The 14,877-nt window shown below is 40.7% G+C and overlaps 1 protein-coding gene across 2 annotated transcripts; it reads right to left on the bottom strand.

Moving 5' to 3' along the window:
* Window positions 1-151: 151 nt before the first annotated feature.
* RWDD3 (RWD domain containing 3) lies at window positions 152-13,156 on the bottom strand. Of its 2 annotated transcripts, none has more exons than XM_066192403.1 (4): window positions 12,671-13,156; window positions 1,476-1,954; window positions 654-769; window positions 152-555 (listed from the first exon to the last, which is right to left on the bottom strand). In XM_066192403.1, exons 1-4 carry the CDS (start codon window positions 12,735-12,737, stop codon window positions 441-443), a joined length of 777 nt encoding a protein of 258 aa, XP_066048500.1. In that variant the 5' UTR covers window positions 12,738-13,156; the 3' UTR covers window positions 152-440. The 2 variants fall into 2 exon arrangements, with proteins under 2 accessions (XP_066048500.1, XP_066048499.1); XM_066192402.1 differs by lacking the exon at window positions 12,671-13,156 and adding an exon at window positions 7,301-7,385.
* Between the last annotated feature and the right edge of the window lie 1,721 nt (window positions 13,157-14,877).

Below are 14,877 nucleotides of genomic sequence, written 5' to 3' on the forward strand. Positions count from 1 at the left end.
CAAATGTGTGTTTGCTATGTTTTTTATGGAAATATCTTCATACAGTCTTCCAAAGCAAAAGTAATGATGCTTTCTAACAGGCCATTATCAACAAATTCCACCATGTGAGAGAAGAAACAGAACATTGAAAAACAGGGACTATAAAACAGTCTGACTAGAAGACTTTTTTATTAACATTATTTCTTCCCAATCTCTCATGCTTGCCATGCAATTATCACAGTCAACATCACATTGCTTGGAAAAAGTTATTAATACATAAATGTCAAAAAAAAATCAGTTCTTAATGTATTAATTGCCTTCTTCTTGCAAAAGGATGACTACTACTGGTATTTTTTGCAGAAAAGCTTCAACATTGTTTTGCCACATTTGTCCTTTTATCTTCCATTAGCATCTGCAGTCAACTACTGCTTTGGTCAAAGGTCCAGTGCTTTCTTTTAATTTTATTTTAAGAGAGGAGGCACAAACTCAGAGAAAAGAGTTGTAAGTCCTGCAGTTTCAAATTCCTTTTGTAGCTCCTCCAGTGCTGAATATTCTTTGACTTCAAACGTCTGAAACCTACATTGTAAAAGGGAAACTCATGAATATGCCTGCATTTGTCAGAATGTAATTACCGATTCTGTTACTTTTCTATCCACAACAGTATTAAATTATACCTTTTATGCTGTGACTGTACTTCTGTCTCACACAGTACTCTCATCATTTTCTCTTTGCATTTCTTTCCACTTGAGTCCACATCTACCTTAGAAGTTTTCTGAAGAACCAAGTACTCCTAAATGACAAAAAAATCCCAAAATATTAAATGTCACCTAGTACTTCCAAAGTTTAGTAAAATGCAAAAGCTCACTCAAAATGTAGGGTTTTTTTCAGAACATAGCAATCCAACTTTGAAAGTGCCCATCCCAAAAAGCGCACAACTGCTTCTATTTGTCAGTTTTAAAATAGGCAGGCCTAACTGACTAAGAGAACAGGAGTCAGAAAAGCCAAAACCTTTCCCTCCAACATCACCACAAAAACCACCAAAGGCAGTGGGAGTTTGTAAGCACAGACAAGAATTTCAAAGCCCAGGCATGCACCAGGAGCACCATGTGGTTTTAAGTCAAGGAAAGAGACAGCAATGAGTTAGAAATATGCCTGTTATAAATTCCTCATCAAAAATGTTTCCACTTTCTGGGGCATTTGGGAAATACAGGAAACTGAATCTAGGCATATCAAGGTCAGGAAACAAAGGGATATGGGGGTATAATTCCAGTGGGAGGTAAAGCAATACAGGGCACAGGTCTACAGGTATCACTGTAGACAGAATAGAACACCCTCTTTTTCTTAAATACAGAATAAAATTGCTGGGTCTTCCTACTCTCATAATGATCAATTTGCTTCCAAAATTGTTCAACTTAGAAAAACACACATAAAATATTCAGACACGGAGGTTTCAGTGGTAAATCGATAGAACTAGTCAACATTCATTGTTCCTGCACCTTAATGCTGCTCCTGTCACCCTGGAGAAGAATCAATATTATCTTGCCCATGAACATCAGTCTTCCAGTCAGCCTTAGGTTTGAAGCCCATTTTTCCACAGTTTTCACATATTTTGCCTTTGCTCTCATGTGATCTAAATGCAAAAGGAGCATCCAGATACCATCTTCTGTTCCTTCTGACAAAGTAGTTTTTTCATTGCAAACCGTTGCTGATTGCTTAATGACACCTTTAAGATGCTGCTGCACCCAAAGAATCAGATCATGTACCATGGGTTCAGAGAGATGCTTCTTTGCTTGTTCAAGTAATTTCTCCTTCACATCCATACACTGGGCCCTTGTAAGCTGGTCTGAGTTAACAGAAATATCCGGTAGAGTTGATGGGTAACTGACTGGTAAATGAAATAACAGCTTTAAAAGTATATCCTTATCCAGCAGTTCTTTCACGCTGATTTGAATTCTAAATGATATTCCATTTGTCTCTGGAAAATATATTAAAAAAATAAACATTAATAGTTTGAAGTTGAAATACATATATATCATTAAATCATGTTACTTTCTTTAACTCAAATAACTGACATTTCCTATAAAATATGAGGGAGTGATTTTTTTTTTTTTCCTGCAGGGTGTGGGCTTGCAACCAATGGCTCAAGCTATACCTGCAGGGAATCCTGAAATGAAACACTTCTATAACATAGCAGAAGGAAAGTTATTAACACATTCTAAAAAGCATTCACATCTTTTGGCTCTTTCAAAGTCTAGACAAGCCAGTAATAAAGAATTGTCTCTCTCAAACACATAACTCAGCTTCCACAGCTCAATAGCAAAAGCAAAGAAATGCAAGGACAACTGAAAATACAGACTTTTCTGGATGGATTCAGCACTGCCCTAAGTTTGCTCCTAAAGAAATCTGTAAAACTTCTAACATCAATACTTATGCAAGGCAAACAGACTTGCACCAGGTATTTTTTAAGACAATCATTCAAAAGCAGTTCCACACTAACTAGAGACTTGGAAAGAAAGAAGTCAGATTCTTTGTCCCCTACAACTTGCAGAGGAAATATGCTTAAATTTTTTCTGCCAACTCCTCTGTAATAGTTGGACTGACATAAGGAAAACATTTCTGTTGGACACCTGACCCTAGATAGTACATATATAAATATGCATGTACTCATATTAATGTATGTTTATGTATCTTCATATCTGCTAAAAATCTGTTGTAGGTTAACTTAAGAATGGAATTATTTTCAGAGTGAAAAGGGATACACTCAGTATGCAGCAGGAAAGGCTAAAGACTACATCATCCTGATAAATCATATAATCAACGATGCTTAATATTAAAGTTATGTACAGTATTTCATGAAATAAAACCTTCTTAACTAGAAGTTTCACAGAAAAACAATACAAAATTTGACAAAGTGAAAAGCATGGACAAAGACCTAACCTACTTTCACTCCTCTGCCATGAAGTAAGAGGGTATCAATCAGACAAAAGATGATCTTCTTCAGACGTTCTCTGCTTCACCCCTTTGATGCATTCTAAACACTTCAACCCTTTTCTTTCAAAAATTGCTAAAATGTCAGGTTGATTCACTCTATGAGGGCAAGAGAAGCCAGATTTGAAAGGCAGATTAGAGGAGAGATGAGTTTCAGAGCAGGTCTTTTGAAGTGACTTGCACTCTTCCCCCTCTACCTTACCTTACCTTCCTTTACATGACAGTCAGATGAATTATATTTGATTAGTATTGCTGATGCCAGTAACCAACCTCTCACAGTTCCTCTCACATAAAATGTATGATTTTATACTTGAAACCTACTAGAAAAGTGAAAGAAGCTAAAAATTACTTGGACAGACAGAAGTATTTTATAGAGCTTATCAAGGACTTGTTTACAAACCTCCCTCTTGGGTCATACAAACTCTCAAGGCCAGAGAAGTCACAAAATAAAACCAGAAAACCCTCCAAACCCAACAATCAAATTCTAGCAGCACTACAGACCACCACTACCTAAGAGTCAGTGGTGAAAGCAGTAGATGTAATTCCAGTGAATCCAACGAAATCACACCCAACCATGTCTGTATTTATAGGCACCACATGTCAAAAGAGTCGTTTCCCACCAAGAGGAGTTTGTCTTCAATCCTCCAAGACCCTACCAAAGGTTCCAGACTACTTTCAAGACAAATGTATCCCTCAGAAAAACACCAGCCTTGGAAGAGACCCTTGCACATGGCCAGTAGGTACAGAGGAGAACCTCAAGCCCTCCCATTCCTAATCTCTGTCTTCTGCTGCCCTGACAAATGTTTCTTCCTGGGCCCCAGCAGCAGCAGCTCCTCTGCCATTACGCCGGGCTCAGCACCCATAATCACAGGCAGAAAACCTGCCCTGCGCATCCTGGGGCCCCCAGCACCCTCCTGGCCACCACAGAGGTGTCTGCACACACAACCATCACACCAGACAGTGCTGCTGCCCCATGTCCCTCAGCTGCCCCACTCAGGGCAGCCCCACCAGGTACGCAGCCAGCCGAATGCATGGGGCGAGCATTATCGTCCAACTTCCTTTTAAACGATGTTGCCAAGAGATTTTGAAACGCACAGCCTATATAAGTTGAAAAATGCTACTCTATCAGCAACTTAATTACAGTGACAGAAAAACTCGTTACCTTTCTGATAATCCTCCTAGGATTTTTTCACTAGCTTGTCACAACAGATCTCACCAACTCAGAAGTAACAGAGGGACAGACAGACCAACCCTGCCCCTTCGAGAAGGGCCTCCTGCTGCAGTGATCTTATTCTTAAACCTGCAAAAATCTCACACCTTTCCTTGTGATGAACTAATCTGAAGGAAGCAGAACAGCCTCGCATCCCAAGGTGTATCACCCTGAGCCATCAGTTAAAGCCCAGTCGTGCTCATTTACATCTGCTTCAGACTTTTAAAAAGAAGAATCAGTTCAAAACCTTTGCAGGGCTACAACATCTGAAGTTTATTTAAACCTTGCAGCGTCCATTTTCTGCACCAGCGCTGCAGACACTGGCAGAACAAAGAGCAAACCACCAGCGCCCTGCACAACCTGGCTCCAAAGAAATATTTCCTTTGTTTGCACATGCTACAAGGGCCGAGTTGTCTTCACAGCAACACGGTGATTATTTCTGAAATAAAAGGTTGGGTATGACTGTTCTGCTGGCATTTAATGTGCTAATCAGACTAAACTCAATACATTTTAACTCATTTTCCCCCATAGCTGCATGCTTATCAGTATATTTAGCTCTAGCATACTTCAGATTTTTTCTTATGTTCCATGTCAACCAGACAGATATCCCCCTCCTCTCCTGCCCAAAGGCATTTTATGCAACACATGCAGTCTATTTTTAAATTCAGAAAACGGCACCTACTAATGTACAAGCTTAGAATATCTAAATATATTTTTATAGCAAGCTTGGTGAACAGACCAAAAGAGAACAGATTAACAATTAAATTATGGATTTCTATCTGTAACACTAATCTTTGCAAATAGATATGTAAGGTAAGAAAGATATGCTGTAATTAGTTTATTTAAATTCATCCACACATTGATTTTGATAAAAACACATTTCACATTCCGAATACTTCTTTGTTAAATTCCAAAAAGCCAAAGTTTTTACCATACCAAGAGACCTATAAAAGCATTCTCTTACATTCCTCAAAACCATGAATCCCCAATGGCCTCCTTTTTGATCCCATGGATCTACACACAAATTACTCTTAATGTCTTAGAGATTGCATAACACAACAGTTTTCCTGGAAGTTATGTCTGTGCACCGTGTGTCAACGAAAATTTACATGGTTTGAAGAGATAAAGCAAATGTAAGCTAATGACTGGCACAAAAGTTAATGGTATACTGACTGGAGATTCTGCGAGTAAATTCCAACAGGTAAATTCCAAGCGTAATAAAAATACCAATAATCATTGTTGTAAAACAATCTTTTCAATTTCAGCAGAAAACTATGTAAACCAATCAAATATACCTCATCCTACCACATCATGAACACAGCCTGGTTAAAGGCTCTCCAAGATCACATAACATCAATATAAATAAAATAGCCTACTCCCACTGTGCACTTGTGGCACCTCACTTTATGTCCAGGAAGGTTTCTAAACCTTTTCGATTCTGCTAACTTATAAACACAAAATCATTTTTACATATATGACGCACAGAGAAGAATGTGCCTGCATTTCTCAACAGATTTGGAGGAACAGACGTGTATATGCAATGTTCAGATATGCTCACGTTTTTTAAAATTAACATCTGATAAGCCTGGATACTGCTTTTTCAAACTATGCCCAAAATAACAGTCTTGAAATTTTTCACTTAAAAATAAAGCTCAGTTGAAACACTTCATCAATCATATTTTTAAAAATATAACCCTAAATGCCAATTAAACAAATAAAATGGCAGAAGTACATGCCTGCACTGGAGCAGGAGGTGTGCCGGATGTATCTAGATACGAAATTCTGGTTTTAGATTACTGTGGTTAATTGTGCTCCCTGCAGACACTAATGCCTTCATCCAGCCTCACCCCTCAAGCAGAGTCACCTCCAACAGGACAACTGCCCAGGACAATATCCAGATATTCCGAATATCTCCAGTGAGGGAGACTCCAGAAGCTCTCTTGGAAGCCTCCAGCACTCGTCACTCTCACAGTAAAAAAAAAAAATTCCCTTATCAATTCCAGTTCTTTAGGGCTGAATACATTACACGTGCAGACAAAATCTGACAGCAGGCTAGTACATCCATCTTTAGCAGCATTCCCCAGGACTTCACTGCAGTCCAACCAGCAGGAAGCTGCTCCCTGTCCACCACTCTGCTGGGGCTGGGCAGAACTCTTCAGCAGTTCACAGACACCAGGGACCTGTGTTACACAATACAGGCATACTCTGTGTGTACATGTGCATGTGTATCTCTCTCTAACAAATACCTAAGAGTTGTCACATCTGTGGCAGGCACTAAGCAAAAATTACTACTGGTCTGGATCTGAACAGACACCAACACTTGCATATCTTAACTGACATTTAAGCCTGATATTCCGGTGCTACTGTACACCGGAACTACTGAGATTTATTCTCCCTTGCTGAAGGGGCATCTTCACAGCATCGTAGAGCACAGCCTGATAAAAGCCATCTCTTAATACTATGTTCTGACCAGTGGCCACCATGGCTGGTGGGGAAACCATGAAGGCATCCACACACCCTGCACTCCCTGTCTACAGCATCCAGCAGCTGATGGGAGCTAGTACTACAAACCTGATCATTCCACCCACAGCAGACACGACACATCAGTACCGTGCAGAACCGCGCACATCTTGCGTTAGCAGGAGAACATCGGGCACGTCACAGTGCTCAGGCTGTCAGCTTAACCCAGAAAAACAGAGAGATGACCCAACGCTTCTCATGCATTGCAACAGCTGTACCCCTACTCAGTATCCAAGAATAAACACCTGGCCTTGTTAACGCGTACAAGAGTCACTGGCTTGTGTACCCAGAGAACAGCCAGCCCGTTCCCAGCGCTGCCCCTGGCTGGCCCCCAGGGCCTGCAGGGCACTGAGAAGGTCCCTAACTATAACCAGCAGGCTCCGCTGGGCTCCGTGCCCCAAGCGAGGCCGGCAGCACAGACACCCGGCGGGGCGGGACACGCGACAAGCGACAGCAGCGAGCGACGGAGCCCGTGCTGCCCCGGGGGCTGAGCCCCGCCGTGAGCGGCCCCGGAGCGGTTCCTCCCGGGGCTGTGCCGGGCCGGGCCGCCGCGCGGGGCCGGGGGAGAGCCCGGGCTGCGGGCCGAGAGCGCGGCCGCCTCACCTGAGGCCGCCAGCACCTCGCAGGCGCCCGGCTCGCAGTAGATGGCGGCGAGCGCCGACAGCTCCTCCCGCGCCAGCTCCGACATGGCCGCCGCCGCGCGCCGCCGCGCCCCCTGCCGGCCGCGGGACCCGCAGCACGGCCGCCAGGGGGCGCCGGCGGCCCGGCCGGCGCCGCCGCCAGAACAAAATGGCGGCTCGGCGCGGGCCGGAGCGCCCCGTCCCCGCGGCGGCCCTGCCCCGGCGTGCGGAGCGCTGTGCCGCCGCCTGAGCCGCGGGGGGAACAGCGGCTCGGCCTCGGCGTGTACGCCAAGCCCTGGATCGCGGCCGCACGCACCCTGCACAAGAGTTACCAGAATATAAAATAATGTTTTTATAATCAACTAGTGCGGCTTCGCAGTCCTGTTAGCAGCCCTCACACCGAGGTGGTGCACTGCCCGCAATACCATTATGATGCCCAAAAGATCGGCTGGAAATAAATCCCCATAGACTAGTGTCTATCGAGCAGGTATTTGTTTATTGCGGTGCTGGTGGTGAGGGGGATATCTCCACCTAACTCACGCACCCTTGTCAAGTGCTGTGTATTTCTACAGTAAGCATTGCTTAGTATCACTGTCACTACATCATCACGTATGTGCCAGAACCAGTTTATATAGTATGATCTCATGATTATTAGCTAGTTCTTTTGTACTATGCTTGTGTCTCCCAATTCGGGGGTTGTCAGGAGTCTTTGATGAAGGCTTCCAAGGTCTTCTTCGCATCTGAACTTTTCGACCTTGTCTTCAGAGTATGCGGTTACGGTGTTCCTCGGTCTGTCTGGTCTTAACCAGCCTAAATTCTTTATTTTGTGGATAATTGACTTTGCACTTGCCAGTTTTTCATTACTACTATACTTATCTATCTCTAAAGCTATCCACCTGGTGAATTTTTTCTTCTTTGTCTATTCAGCATTTACCAACTAGTTAACCGTATACTAGCCATTAAATTGTATAAAAAGTTATTTATATCATGTTATATAGGTATAAAAGTTATGATTCAGGTTATATAGGTATCAGGTTATATAGATACGTAAAAAGTCATGATTTAGGTTATATTGATATCAGGTTATACAGATACATCAGGTTGTATTGGTATCTTATAACTCAAGCTATATAAGCACCTTTTAATTTGATCTAAGTTATATAGGCATCAATTAACTCCCAGACAAAATCATCCAGTATCTTCTATTATTACAAAATCACTTCTAAAAACAAGGGCTGGGGGTGGTTACTTTACAGCAGAGTATATCCTATTTCTAACCCCTCGACTTGTGTTGAAATAAACAGAACTATGAGGTGACTGAGCAGGGGAGGAGAAAGATGCTGGGAGGGAACAGCACAGCCAGGCCGCTGTCAGAAAGAAGGCTGTGGTGGAAATTAGCCTTAGAAGTGCCTCCATTCTATTATTAAAAACTTCCTTGCCCCGGTCCTTCCCCCTTCTCCTCTGCCACTTTGCATATTCCATTTTACATGTTTAAATAAAAAAGTCGATGTAAATGTCTTTTGAATTGACACTATCACAAGACATGGAGGTCCCTATGAATAAGTTACTGCACTCTGACATTTGGAAGTCATCAAATGAGACAGTATAATGTCAGCTTGATATTTTTCACTCTATGAAAATATCAGCTTCCTGTCAAAGATCTAAATTCCATCTTAATGTAATAAATTTTCGTGTATTCACAGACAACTGAAAATGCTAAATATTTAAATTTGAAACGAACATCTACAGTTACAATCTGGCTTTCATATTGCATTATTATGAAATTGAAAGTCAAGATCTTCTTTCCTCTCTTTCTTTATTTCTTCAAGCATTAAAGGGCTTTATAGAATTTTAGCCATATTCTCTAAATGGTACTTCCCCATCAACACATGGCAAATAAACTCAAAAAAGAAGTGTTTCGCTTTTTGTCAGCCTATATTAAACCAGCTCCAACATCCTGTCACAAAATGATTGTGCCACCAGTATCTTCCACTTTGCCTGACAAGGCAAGCAGAATGCAACCTTTCATACATAGGTTAATCTTCCCAGTGTCATTTGCAAAAGCAGTATCCTTTGCCTTTTACTCACTATAATTACAGCCTCAATTAGAGTTTGTGTCAACAACCACTAGTGAATATATATAAAAATGGTGCATTTAGACCAGTTTTTTCCTAACCTGATTGGCAAATCAGAGGAGGAATAGACAGACATTTGGAAATAAAAGTAAATTTGGAACACCCATCTGTATCTTTGTACCATCAGCTCCATGCCAGCCCCTTTGCCACCTCCTCGGTCATAACTGCAGGCGGTGCTAAAAGCACATCCTCCGGAAAGGCATTAAAGGACTACTAGGAAGTCTAGAAGTCACTGCAGTTCCCGTTTGGGGCTCACAAGAGCAACACTAATGACTAATGTGGAACTCATAACAACAGCGAAGGTGACAGCTGGCCAGTGCAGCACAAACACCTCTGCCCTTGGGCACTGCTGCAGGACAGCTGCAGTGCCCTTACTTTCTGGTACAACAGTGCTGCCAGCTCCAATGCAGCCAAAATGGCATTCTTACCAGTCAGAACTGTGCTTACCTCAGTTAACCAGGACTGCTTTTTCAGGGACCTGAGAAAGAACCTACCATTTCTCTAATAACAACTCTAAGTGTTACTGCAGTGGTAGAAATCCTACCCAAAGTGGCTTGTACAAAAATGGCACAGAGAAACCAACAGGAAACCTGTAAAAATCTCTCCAAATAAACTAAGAGGCAAAAGCTTGAAGAAAACAGAAAGAGAAGTGACCCCAGTAGTTGTGAAAATACATGATAAAGCATGGAAGTATTTTCCCCCTCAGTATTCTTCAATACAGCTAATGGAAAAATTTTCTTCTTTTTTTCTGGTTTTTTTTTTTTTTCAGTTGAAATAAACCCATTTAACAAAAAAATTACATTGCAAATTAATGCTGCCAAAAGTTGCATGGTTTGCTGTAAGGTTAAATTAAACATTTTCATGAGATTTTGTTTTTCAGTTCTTGAAAATGAGGTAACAAATTCTCATTGATATATAAAAAAAGATTTTTAGTTTGAGGGAAAAACAAAGCAGAGGAAAAACCTTTTCTATTACTTTTCCTTCTAAGTATTTTAGGAGCAAGTTTTTCAAGGATCCATGATCTAGCAGTGCTTTTAAAGGCACTTGCATTTATTCTCCATACATCAAACCGCTCTAAGTCAATTCCCTGAGACACTTAATCTTTTGGCAGATGGAAACTCATTTTGCAAGTGTACTAATGATCAATTAAAGCATTAGCTATCTCTGCAGACAGGAGGTTTATGGGGTCATAGTCCTCAGAAGCTGAAGGCAAGAACAGCAGCATGTTTGCAAAATAGCTGAAATTTTATGTAGTTACCACAAAATTGGCAAAACATTGGAAAACAAAAAACATGACAGGTTGGGGGGTTTTTTGCCATAATACATAGAAAACAAATGTGATGGTTTCTATTTTATGAGAGAGGCCATGGTCCAAACTGAATGTCAGCAAAAGAAATAATCTAATCTTTTAAATTTTCTTAATGAAGCCTAGTAACTATCCTAAAACTTCCAATAAATTTACTTAATCCTTTGAAAATTGGATTCATTCTGACTCCAGCCAAAAATATGTACCCACACTGCAAATCTGCAGAGCCGTGTTGTGGGGAGCTGCCATCAGAACCCGTGGCTCCCCGGTGGTAACGGGTCTTTTTACACATGCTCAAGGCCCCGTGGTAAGGTTTGGAGTCCAGCACTCTGCCCAGAAGTTTCTATGCAATGTGATGTACAGGTAGTATGACCAAACAGATGTAACTCTCACATTCATAAAAGAATATAAGATTCTTCCTTTAGGAGTGTGGCAAGCCATTTTTTCTTGAAGGAGAAGCACATAAAAGTGATTAGCCATCTAGTACAAACTAAAAAGTTTGCTTCTTATGACCGGGTATGTCTAGTATGACCATAGATTCCTAATACTAGCATTGCTGAGAGAATCAATACTTACTTGATTCACGGCATAAAGATCTTTGCATGCAATTTACCTTGTACAAAGGTAGAATAACAAATAGAATATATTTTATTTCAGCGAGAGTAAAAATGCATGTAGTTGCCTACTAAACATTTGTAAAAAGCTAGCAATCCTGTGCATTTTTATAAAGAACATATATAAAGATACTTGTGGGCAGGGAAGGGTATGATACTGAAGAGATAAGCACACCTAGCATCGAGTTCATTCAGCTTCCACGTCAAGTACATTGGCTTGTGGAACCTTACTACATGGACTCTCCTCCAGGTGTAAGCAAAGGAGACAGAGAATTAGCGTGCCATATGATTTAGTAAGCATTGTGAACAGATGTCTTTAAAAAGTGATGGTTCTGAAAGAGGCATTTCTACCCTCTATAAAAAACAAACTTCAGTAAAAGTCCAAATACTAGGAAGCGCTTCTTAGTCTGCCAGTTCATTTTTAGCTGCTGAGCTGCAGCAATGTATCTGCCTTCATCTTCCGCAATTTGGCACATCAGCTACTCTTCCCCCACACTTTGATACAAGAGTGGAACAAACACAATGGGAGTGCATAGGATTACAAACTATCTATGACCATTTTCAGAGCACTGAGAGGTCCTTTGCCATTCTCACACCTTTTGAAAGCAGAACAGTATTCATCAGCACATTTGAGACTTCAAATTTACAGAGCACATAAAGTCCTGATGGTAAATAAATTATGTAAACACTAGACAGAACTTCAACACTAAACTAGCATGCCTCTTTCACCTCATAATTGAAAAGTGGTAATCCAAAACACTTTGCTTTGGCAGTAGTAAGTAGCAGTAATCAAGAATGGACACATCTTCTTACAGCAACACAATCTCTTTCTTCTACAGCAAAGCAGGGCAGAAATTCTAAGGGATTTTTTAGCTGAAAAATTCTTAGAGGGATTGAAGCTAGGACCATGAGCATAGTATGGAAGGAAGGAGCAAAGGCGTTTTTAGGGAACAGGGGAGAAAAAAAAATAAACGAGTGACAGAGCTACAGCTCCCCCTTCCAAAGTGCCTGCAATGGTAAAATGTTACAGGATGACTCGAGTCAGGAACTCCAGGCATCCCAGAAAGATCAGCCTCTGAATTACTGCCCAATTACAGGCGCACTCATGTTGGCCAGATACTAACAGGACAAACTGCAGAAGAGCAGAGAGCTGGTCTCTTGTGACAGAGCAGGGAGGGTGTTGGAGGCAGAGCACCCAGTCTGGTGCCCCTGTAGAGTGGCAGCAGTGCCAGGCACCCCAGCACAGGGGAGCCACTGCAGCCTGAAGTGACACAACCACAAATGGCCAAAACCCATACCTGAATGCAGAATGGCTTCCTGTTCCAGGAAATAAAAGGTCAGAACCACTCCTGACCACATGTGCATGACCCAAGGCCTGATTACAGTTGGGAATGTTATGCTGGAGTCCTTTTCCACCAGTCCGAGAGACTGCAGTTTCTGGGCACTGCAACATCCTTAAATACTCATCTTCAGGGCAGGCCAGGAGAGCACCCCTAATTTGTTTCATCTGCAAGAGTCAAACACAATAGGGCTTTGAAGCAGGGCTTTGATACAGCAAAGAAGAACACAGGTGAACTTTAGATAACTAAATACAGAACTAATTATAGAAGCAGCCTTTTTTAGTGAGTGCCTGCATTTTCTCTTTGGAACGTGCACAAGGTTAATCTTGGTTTGAGATGTTGGGTTCTGTTTCAGCCTGACCAGGATTGGGAACCTGATGTCACTGCAGAATTCCCTGAAAGGGCTTGATCAGGATACTTCTTCACTTTCTTGGGCTCCATGAGCTCTCCATACCTTCCTACACTTACAAAGAAAAGATATGAATGTATTTATTTATGCATATACACACACATTTCTTTTAATATAGCCTGAACAATCGTTTTTCAGTTAAAACATCCTTCCTAAAGTAAGGATTAAAAAAAAAAAACAATTTAAATCATCGTTATTCAAATTTAGATTGGAATTGTCATAATTTTAACATTTATGCATCGTTCATCAAGAAACTCAGGCCTAAAGAAGAAACTCCATTTACTTCCTTAAGTTTTACTGCTTGTAGAAATTAATTATTTTCATTTACTCTTCTAGGAATTTTTATTTTTTTTAATTTCCTTGCATTGCTCTCAAGTTAGCCAGACTCAGGATGAATGTATTTCTTGTCATAGCTCTTATTCTGAGAACTGCTGTTAGCAAACACGTGTATTTAGTCCTTGGGTTTTGCTTCTGTATTCACCTGAAAAATGAGTAGATCTGACAATAGTTAAGTTGTAGTAATATAAAATAATACATAGGAACAATATCAAATATATACTCTATAGCACGATATTAATTGTAACAGACTGGAATCTCATATGACACATGCAAAACCTCATTTTAATAATTATTACAGTGAAAAGCATGATCACCAAATACCAAAGTTAAGAAAAGTGTATTTATTTGATTCTCCTTTTAGTTGGATGACAAAGTAGTACATTTCATTAACGGTACCACAGAGAAGAACAATTTTGAATCTGTGGAAGATGGAACATAACAGGAGATAGCAAACACATTAAGTGGCTTGTGAAGGTTTCCACAGATTTAGCAGCAATTGTAATTTCCATGCCCTCAACATCACACTGCAGAAATCAATAAAGCAAACTCCTGCTTTTGAAGCTTCTGAAGTACTCCCTACAGTGGTGTAGCCTTTCCATATTTTGTTATGAGAAATATACTGTAGCAAGTTGCCAAATGCATAAACCAACAACTACCAAAAAAAATCCCAAACAAAAACAACCCACCACCCCAAAAAGAATACTCCTCAATCTTTACATCTTTACTGTTAGACCAGAGAGTTCCCTCCTGAGTTAGATATTCTTCATAGAAACTCACTTTTTATTTATCTTATCCATACATTGCTTATTTAGATGGATTTTTTTTTCATCACTGTTTATCATATATACATATATACAGATAGATATATATATATATATATATAAATCACTGAAAAGGTGAAAAAGGAATAAGCAAAGTGGATATGGGTAAGAGCATGGTTTTCCTTTTAGGATTCTAGATAATATTTATTCTTACCATGCACAACAGTTGTCTCTGAAGTGGGAACTATTTGTGATCATTAGGATTCTAAAGTAGGAAAGTTTCCTTGACTAATTCTTCCCCAAATGGGAAGTGACTTTCCTGAAACATTGAGAGGGGTTTCCCATTGGGGAAAAAAAAAAACAAAAACCAAAACCAAAAACAACAGGTTCCAATGTCAGTTAAATATAGGCCACTTTCAGACAAAGAAACGTACAGCCAGTTTCCCATTAAGGTTGAGAAGTTTCAAGGCAGCTGTCTCCATTTGAGAAGCTGCAACGTGCTATTCTCATCCTCCTTTCCATTCCCAAATGGTTTTTTTGCACAGCACCTGAAACCTACTGAGGCGTGCAAACTTAAAGCTATTACAGTGGAAGACTTTAAAAAGTTAGTTTCCCTTACTAAGCACAAACAATAATCAGATCTTGACGCCACGCAT

Source organism: Chamaea fasciata, unplaced genomic scaffold (genome assembly GCF_029207755.1).
Source record: "Chamaea fasciata isolate MVZ Bird 193981 ecotype frontalis unplaced genomic scaffold, bChaFas1.0.hap1 SCAF_10, whole genome shotgun sequence".
Classification (NCBI taxonomy): Eukaryota; Metazoa; Chordata; class Aves; order Passeriformes; family Sylviidae; genus Chamaea; species Chamaea fasciata.

Bases quoted from the DNA above. Each gene is read 5' to 3' on its own strand.
- RWDD3 (XM_066192402.1), bottom strand. From the start codon at position 7,385: ATGTCGGAGCTGGCGCGGGAGGAGCTGTCGGCGCTCGCCGCCATCTAC. The intron at 1,955-7,300 runs GTGAGGCGGCCG...TATATTTTCCAG, and splicing joins CGAGGTGCTGGCGGCCTCAG to AGACAAATGGAATATCATTT. The intron at 770-1,475 runs GTGCAGGAACAA...TTTGTCATTTAG, and splicing joins GTGACAGGAGCAGCATTAAG to GAGTACTTGGTTCTTCAGAA.